Raw genomic sequence first — 24,327 nt, 5'->3', positions numbered from 1 at the left:
CACCTGTTACGAGAGTGCAGCAAGGAGCCAAGGTAAGTTGCTAGCTAGCATTAACCTTCTTATAAAAAACAATCAATCTTCACATAATCACTAGTTAACTACACATGTATAATGATATTACTAGGTTAACTAGCTTGACCTGCGTGGCATATAATCAATGTGGTGCCTGTTAATTTATCAACAAATCACAGCCTACTTCGCCAAACAGGTGATGATTTAACAAAAGCGCATTCGCGAAAAAAGCACAATCGTTGCACAAATGTACCTAACCATAAACATCAATGCCTTTCTTAAAATCAATACACAGAAGTATTTAAAAAAAAAACATGCATATTTAGTTAAAAGAAATTCATGTTAGCAGGCAATATTTACTAGGGAAACTGTGTCACTTCTCTTGCGTTCATTGCATGCAGAGTCAGCGTATATGCAATGGTTTGGGCCTCCTGGCTCGTTGCTAACTAATTTGCCAGAATTTTACATAATTATGAAATAACATTAAAGATTGTGCAATGTAACAGGAATATTTAGAATTTGGGTTCCACTCTTTCGATAAAATACGGAACGGTTCCGTATTTAACTGAAGGAATAAATGTTTTGTTTTCTAAATGATAGTTCCGGATTTGACCATATTTGTGACTAAAGGCTCGTATTTCTGTATTTATTATATTATAATTAAGTCTATGATTTGATAGAGCAGTCTGACTGAGTGTTGGTAGGCGGCAGCAGGCTCGTAAGCATTCATTCAAAATTTACTGAGTTTGCCAGCAGCTCTTAGCAATGCTTGATTCACACGCTGTTTATGACTTCACGCCTATCAACTCCTGAGATTAGGCTGGCAATACTAAAGTGCCTATTAGAACATCCAATAGTCAAAGGTATATGAAATACAAATGGTATAGAGAGAAATAGTCAACGTGTCATAATTCCTATAATAAACTACAATCTAAAACCTCTTAACTGGGAATATTGAACCACCAGCTTTCAAATGTTCTCATGTTCTGAGCAAGGAACTTAAATGCTTTTTCCCTGGCACATATTGCACTTTTACTTTCTTCTCCAACACTGTGTTTTTGCATTATTTAAACCAAATTGAGCATGTTTCATTATTTATTTGAGACTAAATATATTTTATTTATGTATTATATTAAGTTAAAATAAGTGTTCATTGTTCATTCAGTATTGTTGCAATTGTCATTATATATACACTGCTCAAAAAAATAAAGGGAACACTAAAATAACACAACCTAGATCTGAATGAATGAAATATTCTTATTAAATACTTTTTTCTTTACACAGTTGAATGTGCTGACAACAAAATCACACAAAAATTATCAATGGAAATCAAATTTATCAACCCATAGAGGTCTGGACTTGGAGTCACACTCAAAATTAAAGTGGAAAATCACACTACATGCTGATCCAACTTTGATGTAATGTCCTTAAAACAAGTCAAAATGAGGCTCAGTAGTGTGTGTGGCCTCCACGTGCCTGTATGACCTCCCTACAATGCCTGGGCATGCTCCTGATGAGGTGGCCTGAGGGATCTCCTCCCAGACCTGGACTAAAGCATCCGCCAACTCCTGGACAGTCTGTGGTGCAACGTTGGTGGATGGAGCGAGACATGATGTCCCAGATGTGCTCAATTGGATTCAGGTCTGGGGAACGGGCGGGCCAGTCCATAGCATCAATGCCTTCCTCTTGCAGGAACTGCTGACACACTCCAGCCACATGAGGTCTAGCATTGTCTTGCATTAGGAGGAACCCAGGGCCAACCGCACCAGCATATGGTCTCACAAGGGGTCTGAGTATCTCATCTCGGTACCTAATGGCAGTCAGGCTACCTCTGGCGAGCACATGGAGGGCTGTGCGGCCCCCCCAAAGAAATGCCACCCCACACCATGACTGACCCACCCGCCAAACCAGTCATGCTGGAGGATGTTGCAGGCAGCAGAACGTTCTCCACGGCGCCTCCAGACTGTCACGTCTGTCATATGTGCTCAGTGTGAACCTGCTTTCATCTATGAAGAGCACAGGGCACCAGTGGCGAATTTGCCAATCTTGGTGTTCTCAGGCAAATGCCAAACGTCCTGCACGGTGTTGGGCTGTAAGCACAACCCCCACCTGTGGACGTCGGGCCCTCATACCACCCTCATGGAGTCTGTTTCTGACCGTTTGAACAGACACATGCACATTTGTGGCCTGCTGGCTTGCACAAAGGCGGAGGTAGCGGTCCTGCTGCTGGGTTGTTGCCCTCCTACGGCCTCCTCCACGTCTCCTGATGTACTGGCCTGTCTCCTGGTTGCGCCTCCATGCTCTGGACACTACGCTGACAGACACAGCAAACCTTCTTGCCACAGCTCGCATTGATGTATCATCCTGGATGAGCTGCACTACCTGAGCCACTTGTGTGGGTTGTAGACTCCGTCTCATGCTACCACTAGAGTGAAAGCACCGTCAGCATTCAAAAGTGACCAAAACATCAGCCAGGAAGCATAAGAACTGAGAAGTGGTCTGTGGTCACCACCTGCAGAACCACTCCTTTATTGGGGGTGTCTTGCTAATTGCCTATAATTTCCACCTGTTGTCTATTCCATTTGCACAACAGCATGTGAAATTTATTGTCAATCAGTGTTGCTTCCTAAGTGGACAGTTTGATTTCACAGAAGTGTGATTGACTTGGAGTTACATTGCGTTGTTTAAGTGTTCCCTTTATTTTTTTGAGCAGTGTATATAAAAATCAATCAATTAATTTTTTTGGTCCTCCAATAATCGGCATCGGAGTTGAAAAACCATAATCGGTCGACCTCTAATATAGTTCCATGTAGCTATGTCTCTATGTAGTACAGTGTGCCTCTCATAGTCCTGTTCTGGACTTGGGGACATGTCTTGTGGGGTATGCATGGATGTCCGAGCTGTGTGCTAGTAGTTTAAACAGACAGCTCAGTACATTCAGCATGTCAACACTTCTCTCCTATACTTTGAACCATGAGAGAGTGACATGCATATTATTAATGTTAGCTCTACATGTACATTTAAGGGCCAGCCATGCTGCCCTGTCCCTCTATGTGGCACCTGACCACATGACTGTGCAGTATTCCAGGTGCGACAAAACTAGGGCCTGCAGGACCTGCTTTGTTCATATTGTTGTTAAGAAAGCAGAGCTGCGCTTTATTATAGACATTCTCCCCAGCTTAGCTACTGTTGTATCAATATGTTTTGACCATAACAGTGGTCTCAGCACTACGTCAGCTGCTACAGCGAGTGAGATCACTGCGACACATAACAAAGAGCTGCAGTCAGTTTCAGAATAGGTGGCAAGAAATAACAAAACTATAAAGCATTGTATTTGGGACAAATCATTTACTAAACCCTAAACCTCAACTAAATCTTGTAATGAATAATATGGAAATTGAGAAAGTCGAGGTGACTAAACTGCTTGGAGTAACCCTGGACTGCAGCTCTTTGTTAAATGTTGCAGTGATTTAACTTGCTGTAGTAGCTGACGTGTACAGACACACTGGCTTTACTCAGAGCCAGTGGGATGACATAAGTAAACATTGAAAATAGTAAGGGGCTGCCCTGGGGAATGCCTGATTCTACCTGGATTATGTTGGAGAGGCTACCATTAACGAACATCCTCTGTGTTCTGTTAGACAGGTAACTCTCAATCCACAATATAGCAGGGGGTATAAAGCCATAACATATAAGGTTTTTCCAGCAGCATATTATGATCGATAAAGTCTAAAGACTGAAGTCTAACAAAACAGCTCCCAGTCTTTTTTTATCAATTTCTCTCAGCCAATCATCAGTCATTTGTGTAAGCACCGTCCATGTTGATTGACCTTCCCTATAAGCATGCTGAAAATCTGTTGTTAAAATAGCATTGTAAAATAGCATTGTATCTGGTCAAACAGATTTTTTCCCAAAGATTTAGTAATGGTTGGTAACAGGCTGATTGGCTGGCTATTTGCTTCCCTCTAGGCCTGAGGGAACACATTTTACTGTAGGCTTAGATTTTTGTATTTTATCTTTATTTAACTAGGCAAGTCAGTTAAGAACAAATTCTAATTTTCAATGACGGCCTAGGAACAGTGGGTTGACTGCCTGTTCAGGGGCAGAACAACAGATTTGTACCTTGTCAGCTCAGGGATTTGAACTTGGCTACCCTGCCGCCCCGCCATTGAAGAGATGGCAAATAGGAGAGGCAATATCGTCCACTATCATTCTCAGTCATTTTCCATCCAAGTTGTCAGACCCTTGTGGCTTGTCATTGTTGATAGACAACAATCATTTCTTCCACACTCATTTTACTGAATTCAAATTACAGTTGGCAATATCAGTGGGTTTTGTGAGGAATGAGCAAACTGATTCAATGAATGATAGAGCTGAGTTTGCCTTTTTGGCCAAAATGTTATTTAAGGTGCCCTAAAGCATTTAATATCATTCTTGATATAATTTATCTTCATTTCATAGTGTACAGTGGTTCGACCTTTAAAAGTTGCAGTGTACTGCGGCGCAGCTAGCATGGTGCCGCAGAATTCTATGGCATGTTATTTAAGCGTGAACCTCTGGTACCAATAATGCTAATTAGTGCTACTTTGACCACCATGTATTAGTTACATTGTTTTAGTTTGAACGTGCAGTCTGGCACTAAGAACAGAACAGCGGGAACGTTTCCCTAGTCAGCTCCATTATTAGTGCAATGCCCCTTAGTGTTGCCAGCAATGCTCCTCCCCCTTTCTCCCTCTCCCTTCCCCATGGGCTAGGTCGGTCTTCTGTGCGCGGCTCTGCGGTCCATCCCGTGCCCCCTGCCCTCGTGCCTTGAACCTCACGCACTTTCAGTGGATACAGCTGGAGAACGGCAAGGCAATCCCATTGTGCGCCACTCGGAAGCCATGTACAATATAACCAATATATATTGTCCTGCTAATAACAGGGTTAATAATATATCTGTGAGAATATCCAACGGGCTTTTATATCATTCTAAATTAATAATAATAATAATAATCGCTTTGTTTAAAAAATAACAATATTTTGGAGATGATTTTGTTTTCAAATAAGGTAAAATTTGTGATAAAAATACCATTCTTGAACATGGGGTAAGACATTGTTACTAATTTGTAAATAAAGCCAGTTTGATATTTAGAATGATTTGTTTTTGTTTTTAGAGGGTGAGAAACCAAAAACCTAGAATCATCTCATGGGTCTCCCAGTCGAGGGCAGCATGGGTATTGAACCAGCATCTGTAGCAACCATTGCGCCACTCAGTGACCGGTTGGGAGTGGCCTACAGTACTACAGTAAGATATAAAATAATAAAAAACCTTAGTGTAACAGCAGTTTTAGTAAGTAATACTGAAGTCTTGCACAATTATCAGTTTCTATTTTGGTTTATGTCACCCATTCAATGTCAGTTAGAGACACAGTAGGACCCAAAAGCATAATCAGTGATCCAACTCCCCCTTGTGGTGGTCTGGAGCAATGAAGAGATGACGCAGGGTACCGTACTAAGCCACAAATGTCCCGCAGCATAATCACAAAACATTTAGCGGAGCAACCACTGTAGTTTCTTCTTCTTTTTGTTCTGTTTAGTCACATGATTTCTCAATATGCAGTAGGTTTGCAAATCAGTTATGCAGCCAGGTTTGCCATTCCTTTAGCCACATCCCTCGCAACCATAAAATGTGTCAATCAATCCACGGGGATATAACAGTTTTTACAGTCATTTTCTGAATGCTTATAAGTAACTGGAGTAAGAAATTTCAGAAATGTGTCAAGTACAGCATCTGGTTGCTCCTCATTACAGACCACAGAACAGCAAATATGATTTACATCATCAACACATGAATCACTACAAAACCTTGTGTAGGACCTCTTTTACACAATATTAGGTCCAGCCTTTGGAACTATGGTTTCCCTAGATATGGCTACCATATTGTGATCACTACATCCAATGCCTTTGGATACTGCTTTAAAGCAGATTTCTGCAGCATTAGTAAAGAAGTGAACAATACATGTGGATGATTTCATACCTGTGCTGTTTGTAAATACTCTGGCAGGTTGACTGATAACCTGAAGCAGGTTTGAGGCACTGGTTACAGTTCGGAGCTTTTCCTTGAGTGGGCAGCTTGATGAAAGCCAGTCAATATTTAGGTCACCCAGAAAATATACCTCTCTGGTGATATCACATACATTATCAAGCATTTCACACATTATCCAGATACTGACCAGAATGGGCTTTAGGTAGGGCAAGTGAACCTGTAGCCATATTACTTCAACAGTATTTAACATGAGATCCCCTCTAAGCTTTACTGCAATGTAGCTCTGAATATAGACCGCAACACCATCCCTGTTGGCATTTCTATATTTTCTGCAGATGTTATAACCATGTATTGCTACCAGTATATCATCACAGGTGTTATCTAAGTGTGTTTCAGAGATAGTCAGTATTTGAATGTCATCTGTTATTAGCACGTTATCGATCTCATGAACCTTGTTTCTTAGGTGACATATGTTAAGGTGGGCTATTTTTTGCACTTTTCTGGGATGCTTGTTCATTTTCATTGCTATACTGAACTGCTTATCGGAAGTACACACACTGATATTTATGATCGTGCAGGGGTAAGCTGCACACAGCAAACTTCGTACTAGGCCACACCGTAGATGCATGATTACTACATACAATTGATATAGGATCGACAGAGGCATTCAGGGGAGTTAGTGACATAAATTAGGTTACTTACAATATGACTTCAAACGCTCCTGGGACAATGTACATTTGCTGCAGCACTACGACAACTCAGTCACACAATGGTAGGGATTATCTGAGCAGGGCTTGGGTCATTGATGATAAATCATTGTCTCAACGCAGCCTTGAAATGCGTGGACAGAGTCCAGGAGCCAAGATGATTTGGATGGACTCTGTCATTCCTGTAGAGCATCTACTGTTTCCAGAAAGTTATATATAAAAGTTTTACCAACAGAGCTACAGTAATCTTACAGTAATGCCAGTAGCCTGCTGAATCTTTCACAGCTGTGGCCCAACAATGGAACAGGGCCTGAAAACTTTCAGCGATAGTATCAGTTTTTTACAATCCATTTACAGCAGTTCCGAGCTAGCCATCCAAATGTAGTTAGAGCCCACATGGACTACAACAACATCAGCCCCCAGCATCTGTCGCAGAATGGTAGGAAGCAGGCTTGTAATGTCCTGTACTCATGCACCAGGATAGCACAGGTATTTCCCGCTAAAACTGGAAGAGTCTTTCAAAAGCATATAAATACACTGAGTGTACAAAACATTAAGAACATTAAGTCCATCAAAGTCCTGTCGTTACACCCCGCTCCTGCGGCCAAGGTCCCGGAACTCCAGGGCAAAGTCTTGTCGTTACACCCCGCTCCTGCGGCCAAGGTCCCGGAACTCCAGGGCAAAGTCCTGTCGTTACATCCCGCTCCTGCGGCCAAGGTCCCGGAACTCCAGGGCAAAGTCCTGTCGTTACACCCCGCTCCTGCGGCCAAGGTCCCGGAACTCCAGGGCAAAGTCCTGCCCGCTCCTCGTCTCCTGTCGCAGGTGGAACAGCCGTTCACCCGCCGCTCTGCCCTCCGGTGGGTGATCGAACACGGCCCGGAAGCGGCGGGTAAACTCTGGGTAGTGATCCCTCGCCAAGTCTGGGCCATTCCACACTGCATTTGCCCACTTCAGGGCTCGCCCCGTCAGACAGGAGATGAGGACGCTCACGCTCTCCTCCCCTGAGGGAGTCGGACGGACGGTAGCTAGGTATATTTCCAGTTGGAGGAGAAACCCCTGACACCCAGCCGCCGTCCCATCATACTCCCTGGGGAGCGCCAGATGCAAGGCCCCGGAGCCGGATGCTGAAGCAGGGGTAGGTGGTGCTGGTGGAGGGGGCCCTCTCCCATCGGTCGATCCTCTCCATCATCTGATCCTTGGCAGACCCAATCCGGTGAAGAACGGTGGTGTGATGGAGGACCCTCTCCTCCATTGATGGGTGTTTTTGTAATCTATTTTGTAATTCTATTTTAGATGCAATCTGAATGGAATTGATGGAGAGAGAGAATGACTGGGAGAGAGTGCTCACGTATGCACTAATTTAAACTGGGCGGCTGGATTTAAAGCAAGACATTAGAGTGATAGGCTGTTTTAAAACTCTGCAGCTTCAATTTAAAAAGATGTTATCTTTACAAAAATGACCTGGTCACGTTAGTTCATCTTTACAATTAAAAAATAAGGTTACCCCCAAAAGCCAGATGGAGATGTGTAAATTAGATGGAAAGCCAGATGGATATGTGTAAATTAGATGGAAAGCCAGATGGATATGGGTAAATTAGATGCACATTCAGTCATTATATTAATGTAGCATAGGCTGTGCTGCAGCAAATGTAGGTCTACCTGTTACAAGACAAAAAGTTCCCATGATGAGATGATATGTCTACATGCATTGTGAACTGCATTCCACACTGAGATGGGCTGTCTGTCCCCACTCTGAGCGTTGATGATTGATCACGCAGAAAGCAGAGAGTAGGCTGTAGAGAGGCCAGATTTAGACATCACATATCATTTAGCAGTTACATTTCATGTCATGCCGTTCATATAAATAATTTATTAGAATTTACTGGATTCCCACAGTTATTTATCATGGGAAATGGGAGTGGGTTTGGGTGGGAAATTTCTGTAAATCTCAGTAAACCGGTTCCTGCTATTCAACCCTAGTCTGTACTGTCTGGGGTGTGTGGACTAGCTCTCTGAGCTCCACCATCTCTCTCTCCAGTTCTGTGGATTTATCTCTCAACAATAGAGGAGCAGTGCAGTAGTGGGTCTGTTCAGTGCTATAGGTTGATTCTCCTTTTGGGGCTGCACGTCTGCGGGGCAATTTGCAGTGGGGGTGTGATTAGACTCGCTCAGGATGGGGGAGTCGTCACCAAGAGTGAGCTTCTCCTGCTGCGCTCTCTCTTTGATCCCATAAAAGTCCTGCTGAAACTGTTTGAGTTTGCCATGCACCATCCCTGTTCAAGCCTTGTACACGTTGGCAGAGGTTGTTTCAGTTTCATGGTCCTCAATGTCTAGTATTCTGAGTTTCCACCATGGAAATCTGTAGAATCTGTTGGATTATAGCTTAAAATATATTCATGTTCAGAATTTATTGAGTACTTTACATGTATAAGAAATTTATATGTTGGAGTCAATGAAGGGTGAATAGGAACTTGCTGTATGCAAAGTTACTGAGTGAGACAAGGGGAAGTGTAGAAAGTTAATATTCTGTTCAAATTTAATATTTGGAAGGAGGCAAAGAGCAACAGTCTAGTTTCAGTTCCTGATAAGGCAGGTCAGTTGCTGAGGATCTAGGACCATGTGGGACGTGGAACTCAACTCGAGATAAGGTCAACAGTTAAAGAGAGAAGACACTGCTCTGAGGGGGGCCACACACACACACACATATATAAACCCATGAGGGTCCTATACTTAGGCAGGGCCATGACAATACCAGTAAGATGAACCTAACAACAGAGAAGGAGTGTCTATCTTAGACATGCAAGGAGATGACTGCCTAGTTGGAAGGTATACAGATGTATTTGTGTGACTGAGCTTTTCATAGATTTTACTCTGTTTGTTCAGAACCTAACACCTCTCTCTTGACAGAGGGGTAGTGTGCTCTTTTAGCACTGTGCCATGCCAGGGGAAGGGGTGGAAAATTAAGCTGCATATTTTCCCCTCTTTCTAACAATCAGCAAATAGTGTCTCTGAATTGTCCTTGAGGAGCTTCTTTTTACACTTATTCCATGCAGTGTTCTTTTTTTATATCTACTGTACTGTGATGACCTCTGTAAGGGAGGAAGGTATGGAGCAGAGGGCATCAGAGGCCTCTGCATTTGGGTGGGGGAGGCTGTGATGCTCTGCTGCCTTTGTTGGGTTCAAGGGTTTCACACCTCTCACTTCACACCTCAGAGCAAATTGAAGTTGCAGCCGGGACGTCTGTGCTGTCCTAGCAAGCTTTGTAGCTTAGTAGCCTACAATTAGCATCAAGTCATTATATATAACAAAATATCTAAAGATTATTGTCTTTTCATTTTTGGCTTCAGAAGTAGCTTCAGACTGAATATTACTCACTCAGTTTTGGGTTAGATGGTATTTCCAGGTTTCTGCTATGTTTCTTCTGCAGGTTTTGGTTTGCTATACACTTTGGAATTTTGATTTGGAGTAAAGGTTTTGATGTAGTGGGTCCTGTATAAGTCCTTGTGACTTATATACACTACCGTTCAAAAGTTTGGCGTCACTTAGAAATGTCCTTGTTTTTGAAAGAAAAGCAATTTTGTGGTCCATTAATATAACATAAAATTGATCAGAAATACAGTGTAGACATTGTTAATGTTGTAAATGACTATTGTAGCTGGAAACGGCAGATTTTTTATGGAATATCTACATAGGCGTACAGAGGCCCATTATCAGCAACCATCACTCCTGTGTTCCAATTGCATTTTGTGTTCGCTAATCCAAGTTCATAATTTTAAAAGTCAACTGATCATTAGAAAACCCTTTTGCAAATATGTTAGCACAGCTGACAACTATTGTTCTGATTAAAGAAGCAATAAAACTGGCCTTCTTTAGACTAGTTGAGTATCTGAAGCATCAGCATTTGTGGGTTCGATTACAGGCTCAAAATGACTAGAAACAAAGACCTTTCTTCTGAAACTCATCCGTCTATTCTTGTTCTGAGAAATGAAGGCTATTCCATGCGAGAAATTGCCAAGAAACTGAAGATCTTGTACAACGCTATGTACTACTCCCTTCAAAGAACAGCACAAACCAGAATAGAAAGAGGAGTGTGAGGCTCCGGTGCACAACTGAGCAAGAGGACAAGTACATTAGAGTGTCTAGTTTGAGAAACAAGTCCACAACTGGCAGCCTCATTAAATAGTACCCGCAAAACACCAGTCTCAACGTCAACAGTGAAGAGGCGACTCTGGGATGCTGGCCAGTTTCCCACAGCATGATGCTGCCACCACCATGCTTCATTCACTGTGGGGATGTTTTTCATCGGCAGGGACTGGGAAACTGGTCAGAATTGAACAAATGAAGGATCGCGCTAAATACAGGGAAATCCTTGAGGGAAACCTGATTCAGTCTTCCAGAGATTTGAGACTGGGACAGAGGTTCACCTTCCAGCAGGACAATGACCCTAAGCATACTGCTAAATCAACACTCGAGTGGTTTAAGGGGAAACATTTAAATGTTTTGGAATGGCCTAGTCAAAGCCCAGACCTCAATCCAATTGAGAATCAGTGGTATGATTCAAAGATTGCTGTACACCAGCGGAACCCATCCAACTTGAAGGAGTAGGAGCAGTTTTGTCTTGAAGAATGGGCTAAAATCCCAGTGGCTAGATGTGCCAAGCTTATAGAGACATACCCCAAGAGACTTGCAGCTGTAATTGCTGCAAAAGGTGTCTCTACAAAGTATTGACTTTGGGGAGGTGAATAGTTATGCACGCTAAAGTTTTCAGTTTTTCTTGTCTTATTTCTTGTTTGTTTTTACAATAAAAAATATTTTGCATCTTTAAAAGTGGTAGTCATGTTGTGTAAATCAAACCTCCCAAAAATCTATTTTAATTCCAGGTTTTTGGACTTGTTTTCAAATTCTTTGTGTGTTTGTGTAATCTGAGGGAAATATGTCTCTCTAATATGGTCATACATTTGGTAGGAGGTTAGGAAGTGCAGCTCAGTTTCCACCTCATTTTGTGGGCAGTGTGCACATAGCCTGTCGTCTCTTGAGAACCAGGTCTGCCTTCAGCTGCCTTTCTCAATAGCAAGGCTATGCTCACTGAGTCTGTACATAGTAAAAATATTTCCTTAATTTTGGCTCAGTCACAGTGGTCAGGTATTCTGCCACTGGTACTCTCTGTTTAGGGCCAAATATTAGTCTAGTTTGCTCTGGGTTTTCTGTAAATTATTTCCAATGTGTCAAGTTATTCCCTTTTTGTTTTCTCATTATTTTGTTGGGTCTAATTGTGTTGCTGTCCTGGGGCTGTGGGGTTATTTGGTGTTTTACGTTGTACACTGAGGATATTTTTGCAGAATTTTTCATGCAGAGTCTCAATTTGGTGTTTGTCCCATTTTGTGAATTCTTGGTTGGTGAGCAGACCCTAGACATCATAAGCATAAAGGGAAATGGGTTCTATAACTTATTCAAGTATTTTTTGCCAGAACCTAATTGTTATGTCAAATTTTATGTTCCTTTTGATGGCATAGAAGTCCCTTCTTGCCTTGTCTCTCAGGTCGTTCACACACACAAACACTCCTTCTCCGTCTCTTTCTCTCTCTTTCAATTCAATGATATTTATTGGCATGGGAAACATGTTTACATTGCCAAAGCAAGTGAAATAGATAATCAACAAACCCCACCTCTCTCTCTCACACACACACAAACCCCTCAATCTCAAGTGCTGGTGTCCACTTCCACCACTGTCTGACACTGTTTTTCTTAGCTGAAGTTGCTTTGGACAAGATTCTCACACACACACACACACACACACACAATCCCCCCTCCCTACCTTCCCTACACACACCTCTTGATGTTTTGATGGTAAGTTGAAAATGTCCTGTGGTGATATAGACCCATCTGTATCTGACCCCGAGAAATTCTACACAGAGGTCAAGCCCACTACGGCAACATCAGAGGGACACATTTCACCGACATCACAAGTCTGTCTGCCCCCTGCCAGTTAACCTCCAGGCCTGGCTTTAGAGAGCTCAACAGAACATCTTTAAAAAGCCATGCAGCTTTTTACATATACAGGAATTTGGTGTAGTTTCCAGTCCAACTCTTCAAAGAGCCAGGCAGCTACTGTACTGTACCTAAATCTAGACAAGCTCAATCTGCTCATCCAGAGCCACACACATCGAATGTCATTTCATAATGCCCCCAGGCCGATTCTAAAGCCGTTAGTGAAATGGTTGATCTTCTGCTATGCCTCTGTAGCATAAGATTCAATGAAACCACTCACAGAGAAAAAATTTTTCTCTCAAATAGGGAGCAAACCACTTGCTACTGCAGCAGACAATACGCTAGACAAATTAGGTTGCGGTTTCATGTCTCGTAGTAAACAGAGGGAGGAATGTGTGGTGTGTGTGTCAGTATGTGTTCCTATAACTAGGATCTGAGGCCTGTTTTAATAAGCATTCTCTCTCTGTCTGTCTAGACATTGTTATGATACCCACTGCCTGCCCTGCCACTCCAAACTAACAGTCAGTCCTCTGAAGCAGGCTCAACAACAAGCCTGGGTTATAGAGGAAACACATCACAATAACACTACTTAACCAGTGTCTAGGGTGTGATACAACACCATCTAATAGAGGGTGTGGTATGGTACTGTCCTGTGGCCTGTCATGAGGCATGTGAGGCCTTGGAACAGGGACAGATAATCCGTATGGTATTGGGCCATGATAGAGGATAGAGGTAGAGTGTAAGGTATTAAGGTATAGGGTGTAGTGTATGTTACCTGGTGACCTACTCCAGGTGGGACACATTGAGCACATACAAAAAGGTACAGGCCAGGGACAGTGGATGGGTATGGTATGGAGCCATGGTAGAGTGTTTGGTTGAGGGTGTAGGGTTTAGTGTGTAGGGTTCAGGCTGTAGTGTCATCTGGTGACCCAGAGTTCGATACTGCGACCAAAACAGCCACATTTGCGACCGTTTGACTTGGCAGTGCGACACACATTTTTAATTGGTCTCAAGGACGCCAGTGAAAGAATGACCTGGTCACGTTAGTTTTTGGTTCACAATTTTATTCAAACGGTAATGCGCAATTGACCAAAAATAAACGGCATGGGAATGCCATGGGATGGCATGGGAATGCCCCTGTCTGTGTGTGTCAAGGCTCGATATCCGGGCCAGTCAATCATCCCCGCCTGTGGCCCATTTGTACCAGCGAAAAAAATATTGTAATAATGCCATTTTTTTTTATCTAGGCTATATCATTGATTTTTAAAAACTGATTGATTCCAAAGCTGTTCGTTATGTCGATTATTTATCACACGCGCACTGCACACATACAGTATAGCCGAGATAATCTGTGAGGCAGAGAGAGCGCACAGATCTCAAACAGCTGGTTGATGCATGGAGCAAAGAACGACAGCGGTAGGAAAGACGTTCCAAGTTATGATATCTACCAGTAGATGCTAAGGCAAGAATGGGTTTCGGTTGCAGCGTTACCTGGTCACCTGCTCAGGCAGGAAACGTTGGGGTGAAGGGTTTAGTGTGTAGGATGTAGAGTTTAGGCTGTAGTACATAGTGTTACCTGGTGACCTCCTGCTCAAGGCGTGAAACATTGGGGACGTAGAACATGACCCCGAAGAAGAGCAGTGGCTCGTTGCCAAACTTATCCAGCTGTTTCTTCAGAGGCTTCTCCAGCTCAACCCAGCGCTGGGACTGGGGCTGGGCCTTCCCCTGGAACCACAGGCCAAAATAATGGGTCTGGGGGGGAGAGACAGAGGAAGAAAGTAATGATTACACATTACAGACATACATATTATTATTGCATCTGAAAGAGGGTTACCACAGAGACAGCAGCAGCATGTCGAGAAAGGTATGGTGGTCCTGCTTGAGATACAGTGCATTTGGGAAATTATTTTTCTACATTTTGTTACGTTACAGCCTTATTCTAAAATGTATTCAATCGTTTTTTCCTCATCAATCTACACACAATACCCCATAATGACAAAACAAAATCAGGTAATTACAAATTTTAGCAAATGTATATAAAAAAAAACAACTTAAATATCACCTTTATGTAAGTATTCAGACCCTTTACTCAGTACTTTGTTGAAGCACCTCTGGCAGCAATTACAGCCTTGAGTCTTCTTGGGTATGACGCTACAATCAATCAAATGTTTTTATAAAGCCCTTTTTACATCAGGCGATGTCACAAAGTGCTTTACAGAAACTCAGCCTAAAACCCCAAACAGCAACCAATGAAAATTGAGAAGCACGGTGGCTAGGAACAATTTCCTAGAAAGGCAGGACCCTAGGAAGAAACCTAGAGAGGAACCAGGCTCTGAGGGGTGGTCAGTCCTCTTCTGGCTGTGCCAGGATGAGATTATAACAGAACATGGCCAAGATGTTCAAATGTTCATAGATGACCAGCAGGGTCAAATAATAATCCATGGTTGTAGAGGGTGCAACAGGTCAGCACCTCAGGAGTAAATGTCAGTTGGCTTTTCAAAGCAGAGCATTCAGAGTTAGAGATAGCAGGTGCGGTAGAGTGAGAGAGTCAAAAACAGCAGGTCTGGGACAAGGTAGCACGTCCGGTGAACAGGTTAGGGATCCATAGCCGCAGGCAGAAAAGTTGAAATTGGAGCAGCAGCACGACAGGGTGGACTGGGGACAGCAAAGAGTCATAGACAGAGGCATAGTCCCAGGGCTCAGGTCCTCCGGAAGGGGAGGGAGAGGGAGAGAGAAGTAGAGGGAGCATACTTAAATTCACACAGGATACCGGATAAGACAGGAGAAATACTCCAGATATAATAGACTGTACCTACCCCCCGACACAAACTATTGCAGCATAAATACTGGAGGCTGAGACAGGAGGGGTCGGGAGACACTGTGGCCCCGTCCGACGATACATCAGGAAAGGGCCAACCAGGCAGGATACAAGCTTGGCACAGCTGTATTTGGGGAGTTTCACCCATTCTTTTCTGCAGATCCTCTCAAGCTCTGTCATGTTGGATAGGGAGCATCTCTGCACATCTATTTTCAGGTCTCTCCAGATATGTTAGATCAGGTTCAAGTCCGGGCTCTGGCGGTGCCACTCAAGGACAATCAGAGACTTGTCCTCAAGCCACTCCTGCATTGTTTTGGCTGTGTGCTTAGGGTCGTTGTCCTGTTGGAAGGTGAACTTTCGCCCAAGCCTGAGGTCCTGAGTGCTCTGGAGTAGATTTTCATCAAGGATCTCTCTGTACTTTATTATTTCCCTTGATCATAACGAGACTCCCTGTAACTGAAAGACATTCCCACAGAATGATGCTGTCACCACTAGAGGTCGACCGATTATGGTTTTTCAATGCCGATACCGATTATTGGAGGACCAAAAAAGCAGATACCGATTTTATTTGTAATAATGACAATTACAACAATACTGAATGAACACTAATTTAACTTAGTATAATACATCAATAAAATCAATTTAGCCTCAAGTAAATAATGAAACATGTTCAATTTGGTTTAAATAATGCAAAAGAAGAAAGTTGTTGGAGAAGAAAGTAAAAGTGTAATATGTGCTATGTAAGAAAGCTAACGTTTCAGTTCCTTGCTCAGAACATATGGTGGTTTCTTTTAACATGAGTCTTCAATATTCCCAGGTAAGACGTTTTAGGTTGTAGTTATTATAGGAATTATAGGACTATTTCCCTCTATACCATTTGTCTTTCATTAACCTTTGACTATTTGATGTTCTTATAGGCACTTTATTATTGCCAGTGTAACAGCATAGCTTCCGTCCCTCTACTTAGCGCGCGCTAACTAGCTAGTCATTTCACTTCAGTTACACCAGCCTCATCTCGGGAGTTGATAGGCTTGAAGTCATAAACAGTGCAATGCTTGACGCACAACGAAGAGCTGTTGGCAATGGCAAAACGCACTAAAGTGCTGTTTGAATGTTTACGCGCCTGCTTCTGCCTACCACCGCTCAGTCAGATACTTGTATGCTTGTATGCTCAGTCAGGACACGCTAGATGATATCATCAACCATGTGTAGATAACTAGTGATTATGATTGATTGTTTTTTATAAGATAAGTTTAATGCTAGCTAGCAACTTACCTTGGCTTACTGCATTCGCGTAACAGGCAGTCTCCTTGTGGAGTGCAACGAGAGAGAGGGAGGTCGTTATTGCGTTGGACTAGTTAACTGTAAGGTTGCAAGATTGGATCCCCCGAGCTGACAAGGTGAAAATCTGTTGTTCTGCCCCTGAACAAGGCAGTTAACCCACAGTTCCTAGGCCGTCATTGAAAATAAGAATGTGTTCTTAACTGACTTGCCTAGTTATATAAAAAAAAAAATATATATATATATATATATTTTTTTTTTTAAATCGGCAAATCGGGGCCCAAAAATATCGGGGCCCATTCCAATTAATCGGTCGACCTCTAGTCAACGCCATGCATCACCGTAGAAATGGTGCCAGGTTCCGTCACGTCTGGAGGGAATGCTTGGCATTCAGGCCAAAGACTTCATCTAGGTTTCATCAAACCAGGCTTGCGTTTGGTCGCTCTACAATAAAGGCCTGATTGGTGGAGTGCTGCAGAGATGTTTCTCCTTCTGGAAGGTTCTCCCATCTCCACAGAGGCAGTCCGGAGCTCAGTCAGATTGACCATCGGATTCTTGGTCACCTCCCTGACCAAGATTCTTCTCCCCATTTGCTCATTATTCCTGGGCATCTTGCTCTAGGTCTTGCTCCACTAAGGTCTTAGTGGTTCCAAACTTCTTCCATTTAATAATGATGGAGGCCACTTTGTTCCAGGGAACCTTCAATGATGCAGACATTTTTTGGTACCCTTCCCCAAATCTGTGCCTCGACCCAATCCTGTCTCGGAGCTCTTCTTTCAACCTCATGGCTTAGTTTTTGCTCTGACAAGCACTGTCAACTGTTGGACCCTATATAGACAGGTGTGTGTCTTTCCAAATCATGTCAAAATCAATTGATTTGACCACAGGTGGACTCCAATCAAATTGTAGAAACATCTCTTGGATGATCAATGGGAACAGGATGCACCTGAGCTCAATTTAGAGTCTCATAGCAAAGGGTCTGAATACTTATGTAAATAAGGTATTTCAAATCAAATACAAATACTCTCAGTACTCATTTTATTAGCTGTTTAGGAGTCTTGGGGGTAGAAGCTATTCAGGAGCCTCTTGGACCTAGACTTGGCGCTCCGTTACCGCTTGCTGTGCGGTAGCAGAGAGAACAGTCTATGACTAGGGTGGCTGGAGTCTTTGACAATTTTTAGGGCCTTCCTCTGACAGTGCCTGGTATAGAGGTCCTGGATGGCAGGAAGCTTGGCCCCGGTGATGTACTGGGCCGTACGCACTACCCTGTGTAGTGTCTTGTGGTCGGAGGCCGAGCAGTTGCCATACCAGGCAGTGATGCAACCAGTCAGGATGCTCTCGATGGTGCAGCTGTAAAACCTTTTGAGGATCTGAGGACTCATGCCAAATCTCCTGAGGGGGAATAGGCTTTGTCGTGCCCTCTACACGACTGTCTTGGTGTGCTTGGACCATGTTAGTTTTTTGGTGATGTGGACACCAAGGAATTTTGGAGCTCTCAACCTGCTCAACTGTAGCCTCGCCGATGAGAATGGGGGCGTGCTCGGTCCTCCACAAACATCTCCTTTGTCTTGATCACGTTGAGGGAGAGGTTGTTGTCCTGGCGCCACACGGCCAAGTCTCTGACCTCTTCCCTATAGGCTGTGTCATCGTTGTTGGTGATCAGGCCTACCGCTGTGTCATCGGCAACCTTGATGATGGTGTTGGAGTCGTGCCTGGCCATGCAGTCATGAGTGAACATGGAGTACAAGAGGGGACTGAGCACACACCCCTGCTGGGCCCCGGTTTTAAGGATCAGCTTGGCAGATGTGTTGTTATCTACCCTTACCACCTGGGGGCGGCCCATCAGGAAGTCCAGAATCCAGTTGCAGAGGGAAGTGTTTAGTCCCAGGGTCCTTAGCTTAGTGATGAGCTTTGAGGGTACTATGTTGTTGAATGCTGAGCTGTAGTCAATGAATAGCATTCTCACATAAGTGTTCCTTTTTCCAGGTGTGAAATGGCAGTGTGGAGTGCAATAGGGATTGCATCATCTGTGGATCTGTTGGTGTGGTATGCAAATTGGAGTGGGTCTAGGGTTTATGGGATACTGGTGTTGATGTGAGCATTGACCAGCCTTTCAAAGCAATTCATGGCTACAAACGTGAGGGCTACGGGTCGGTAGTCATTTAGGCATTTTACCTTAAGTGTTCTTGGTGGTCTGCTTGAAACATGTTGGTATTACAAACAGGGAGAGGTGGAATGTCTGTGAAATGTCTGTGAAGACACTTGCCAGTTGATCAGAGCATGCTCGGAGTACACGTCCTTGTAATCCGTCTGGCCCTGCGGCCTTGTGAATGTTGATCTGTTTAAAGGTCTTACTCACATCGGCTGCGGAGAGCGTGATCACACAGTCGTCTGAAACAGCTGATGCTCTCATGCATGGTTCAGTGTTACTTGCCTTGAAGCGAGCATATAAGTTATTTAGCTTGTCTGGTAGGCTAGGGTCACTGGGCAGCTCTCGGCTGTGCTTCCCTTTGTAGTTTGTAATAGTTTGCAGGCCTTGCCACACCGACGAGAGTCGGAGCCGGAGTAGTACGATTCGAAGCCAGTATAGTTCGATATCTGTTTTTTATATTTGATTAATTTGCAAAAAAATATTTCAAAACTTGTTTTCGCATTGTCAGTTGGGGAATTGTGTGTAGATTGATGAGGAAAACATTATTTTAATCCATTTTAGAATAAGGCTGTAATGTAACAAAATGTGGAAAAAGTGTAGGGGTCTGAATACTTTCCGAAATCTGTTGTCTTGGGATGTTGTTGTGATTTGTTGTGGACAATGATAAGTAGAGGCCAGGTCATTTATCAATATTGTGTAGAAACTATTCTACAATACTACTTAAAAATCAGAATTTTCAATGTTCGTAAAAAATGACAATTGTGATTTATCAAACAATCCTATCCACGTCATGCGCACATCGGTAGGAGGTAAATGTTAATAAATACCATATGTCCTTGGCTATTTGCATTTCAAAATGCCCCTAATTAACCATGAGTGAACAGGGAGTCAAAACAATCCCTTTAAAGACAGTGGGAAAATACAACACTATGCCATGAAATAGCCTACAACGGTGCAACCCCCAAAAAAGAGTGGAAGCCTTTTCTGTTCACATATTTGAACTCTTTTTGGTATGGTGCTTTTATGGCTGTGTGTGTGCAGTCTATTGCTCCGTTCGCATTTCTGAACCAATTGATGGTAAAACAAACATCAATTGGTTCCCAAATTGATGTGCACTGGAATGGCGTGTGTTCTCTCTTTCTAAAGTAGGAATTAAATACTCGCAAAGATCCTATATGATTGGTTTTGTGAAACAATATCTGATGAGCCAATCTGTACTTTCTGGAAGAAAAGTCCTACCGATCTTTAAAAAACGCACTGTGCAAAAAGCATCGTGTGACAAATCTGCCAACACAGCAAGATCAGCCATCTCTCTTTCCCTTTCCATTATCTCAGTCTTTTATAGTATTTCAACAAAGGTTTTACTTTCACACGTGCCTCTAATTCAACAAATGACTGTACTTTATATGGATTGTTATCGTAACAAATGCACTGACGTGGACAAAATATATCTAGCCTTTCAAGATGTTTCATGAATTCAAAGTGGATATACGATTAAATAGAAAAATAATTTAATCAGTACTCTCCCAATTTCAACATATATTTCCCAATGCTTGACAAGCAGCTTCTACCACTTGGCACTGTGCCTCTGCATGGCAGTGCATACATTTACGTTCATATTGATACATTTCACACTTTGTATGGAAATAACCCCACACATGGTTCACGCACAGATGTGTATACATGTGTATACACATGGTTAATAAATGAGGCCCCAGGAGTGTCTAGTTGGACTTCCGTTGGATTGAGAATAGAATGTTCCAAATCCAACAGTACTGCTGTTGAAATAAAAAAAATACCTCTATGTGTGTGTGTGTGTGTGTGTGTGTGTGTGTGTGTGTTCAGCACACCTGTTTCTAAAGGCCAGGACCAGGTGCAAAGTAATTATTTGTTATGTGCGTCAGAGTGTGACCTTAAAGTAATTGTATATGTGGAGTGTGCATGTGTCACCTGGAATCCTCAACTTGCTGTTTCGCTTTAGGTGATACACACACACTCACACACTTCACACAGAACACACAAGTCCATCCACTTCCACACAGCCTATTGAATTGAAATAAATTACATTCCAGATCCACGCAAAAGTATGTGAATACACCTTCAAATTAGTGGATTTGCCTATTTTAGCCACACCTGTTGCTGACATGAATATAAAATCGAGCACACAACCATGCATTCTCCATAGACAAACATTGGCAGTAGAATGGACTAACTGAAGAGCTGAGTGACTTTCCATGTGGCACCGTCATAGGATGCCACCTTTCCAACAAGTCAGTTTGTAAAATTTGTCTCATCCGTTAGGAGCAACAATGGCTCATCCGCAAAATAGAAGGGTACACAAGCTCACAGAACGGGACCGCTGAGTGTGCGCAGCGAGTAAAAATCGTATGTCCTCGGTTGCAACACTCTCTTCAGAGTTCCAAACTGCCTCTGGAAGCAATTTCAGCAAAATAACTGTTCGTCGGGAGCTTCGAGAAATGGGTTTCCATGGCTGGAGCCGGTAAAGCTCCAGCCATTGGACTCTGGAGCAATGGAAACGTGTTCTCTGGAGTGTTCTCTGGAGTGATGAATCACACTTCACCATCTGGCAGTCCGATGGACGAATCTGGGTTTGGCGAATGCCAGGAGAACGGTAACTGCCCCAATGCATGGTGCCAACTGAAAAGTTTAGTGGAGGAGGCATAATGGTCTGGGGCTGTTTTTCATGGTTCAGGCTAGGCACCTTAGCTCCAGTGAAGGGACATTTTAACGCTACAGCATAAAATGACATTCTAGGCAAATCTGTGCTTCCAACTGTGTAGCAACAGTTTGGTAAAGGCCCTTTCCTGTTTCAGCATGCACTCATGCACAAAGTGAGGTCCACACAGAAATTGTTTGTCGAGTTCGGTGTGGTAGAACTTGAATGGCCTGCACAGATCCCTGACCTCAAACCCATCAAACACCTCTGGGATGAAATGGAAAGCTGACTGAGAGCCAGCCCTAATCGCCCAACATAAGTGCCCGACCTCACTAATGATTTTGTGGCTGAATGGAAGCAAGTCCCTGCAGCAATGTTCCAACATCTAGTGGAAAGCCTTCCCAGAAGAGTGGAGGCTTTTATAGCAGTAAAGGGGGGACCAACTCCATATTAATATTCATGATTTTGGAATGAGATGTTCAATGAGCAGGTCCACATACTTTTGGTAATGTGGTGTACATACAGTTGAAGTCGGAAGTTTACGTACACCTTAGCCAAATACATTTAAACTCAGTTCTTCACAATTCCTGACATTTAATAATTTAATCGTTCCCTGTCTTAGGCCAGTTAGGATCACCACTATTTTAAGAATGTCAAAATAATAGTAGAGAGAATGATTTATTTCAGCTTTTATTTCTTTCATCACATTCCCAATGGGTCAGAAGTTTACATGCACTGAATTAGTATTTGGTAGCATTGCCTTTAAATTGTTTTACTTGGGTCAAACGTTGAACGTAGCCTTCCACAAGCTACCTACAATAAGTTGGGTGAATTTTGGCCCATTTCTCCTGACAGAGCTGGTGTAACTGAGTCAGGTTTGTAGGCCTTCTTGCTCGCACATGCTTTTTCAGTTCTTTACACAAGTTTTCCATAGGATTGAGGTCAGAGCTTTGTGATGGCCACTCCAATACCATGACTTTGTTGTCCTTAAGCCATTTTGCCACAACTTTGGAAGTATGCCTTGTGTCATTGTCCATTTGGAAGACCCATTTGCGACCAAGCTTTAACTTGTCTTGAGATGTTGCTTATTTTGTGAAGTGCTCCACACCCTCCTGCAGCAAAGCACCCCCACAACATGATGCTTCCACCCCCGTGCCTCACGGTTGGGATGGTCTTCTTTGGCTTGTAAGCCTCCCCCTTTTTCCTCCAAACATAACAATGGTCATTATGGCCAAACAGTACCCTTTTTGTTTCATCAGACCAGAGGACATTTCTCCAAAAAGTACAGTCTTTGTTCCCATGTGCAGTTGCAAACCGTAGACTGTTTTTTCACGGCAGTTTTGGAGCAGTGGCTTCTTCCTTGCTGAGCGGCCTTTCAGGTTATGTTGATATTGGACTCGTTTTACTGTGGATATAGATACTTTTGTACCAGTTTCCTCCACCATCTTCACAGGGTCCCTTGCTGTTGTTTTGGGATTGAATTGCACTTTTCGCACCAAAGTACATTCATCTCTAGGAGACAGAACGCGTCTCCTTCCTGAGCGGTATGATGGCTGCGTGGTCCCATGGTGTTTATACTTGCGTACTATTGTTTGTACAGATGAACGTGGTACCTTCAGGCATTTGGAAATTGCTCCCAAGGATGAACCAGACTTGTGGAGGTCTACAATTTTTTTTTCTGAGGTCTTGGCTGATTTCTTTTGATTTTCCCATGATGTCAAGCAAAGAGGCACTGAGTTTGAAGGTAGGCCTTGAAATACATCCACAGGTACACCTCCAATTGACTCAAATGATGTCAATTAGCCTATCAGAAGCTTCTAAAGCCATGACATCATTTTCTGGACTTTTCCAAGCTGTTTAAAGGCACAGTCAACTTAGTGTATGTAAACTTATGACCCACTGGAATTGTGATACAGTGAATTAAAAGTGAAATAATTGTTGGAAAATTACTTGTGTCATGCACAAAGTAGATGTCCGAACCGACTTGCCAAAACTATAGTTTGTTAACAAGAAATTTGTGGAGTGGTTGAAAAACGAGTTTGAATGACTCCAACCTAAGTGTATGTAAACTTCAGACTTCAACTGTACATACACACACATACACACAGTCTCAGACACCCATCAATCACACACTCCTGGCGCTGTCAGGATGAGCTGTGGTGAAAGACACATCAGCAATGAAAGGAGAGAGAAAGAGAGCGAAAGAGAGAAAGATAGTTATTTTTTGACCATAGTCAGGCCTGCCGTGTAGGTGTAGTGTTTGGATAGGTGGGGAAGAGAGGGGGTTAGATAGAGGTAGGGGGGTAAATGGAGGGGAAAGAGGGTTAGACAGAGGCCGAAGCGGGGGTGTGACTGTACCCTGTATTTATGACATATCTGATGCCTGGGAAATATCACAACATTGTGTGAGTACGCACTACATTGCCTCTCTCACATACATGCATGCACAACGCAGGCATTCACACTTACACACACACACACACACAAGTACACACAGGTTCACACAGGCATACACATACATCTGTGTTTACAACAGTGAACAAACAAACATACACATACTTAACACTGCAGACCAAGCCCAAGTCTGTCTTAAATGGATTTGAAGCTTTAACAAGCATTGTTAACTCTGAACTGGGCTGTAATGAGGAAAACCTCCATTTGGCC

General features: G+C 43.1%; 1 protein-coding gene across 3 annotated transcripts in view; it reads right to left on the bottom strand.

Moving 5' to 3' along the window:
- The window catches only part of LOC110522349 (protein tyrosine phosphatase non-receptor type 14), a 123,868-nt gene that overhangs the window by 45,924 nt on the left and 53,617 nt on the right, over nucleotides 1-24,327 (bottom strand). For all 3 annotated transcript variants that reach the window (XM_036975934.2, XM_036975936.2, XM_036975935.2), the window contains exon 3: nucleotides 14,312-14,487. In XM_036975934.2, coding sequence (XP_036831829.2) covers nucleotides 14,312-14,487 — 176 coding nt within the window. The remainder of the gene's footprint in view (nucleotides 1-14,311; nucleotides 14,488-24,327) is intronic.

Source organism: Oncorhynchus mykiss, chromosome 4 (genome assembly GCF_057628025.1).
Source record: "Oncorhynchus mykiss isolate SJ-2025 chromosome 4, ASM5762802v1, whole genome shotgun sequence".
Lineage (NCBI taxonomy): Eukaryota > Metazoa > Chordata > Actinopteri > Salmoniformes > Salmonidae > Oncorhynchus > Oncorhynchus mykiss.
Note: the sequence above shows the minus strand (reverse complement) of the source record. Positions and strands in the feature narration are given on the sequence as shown.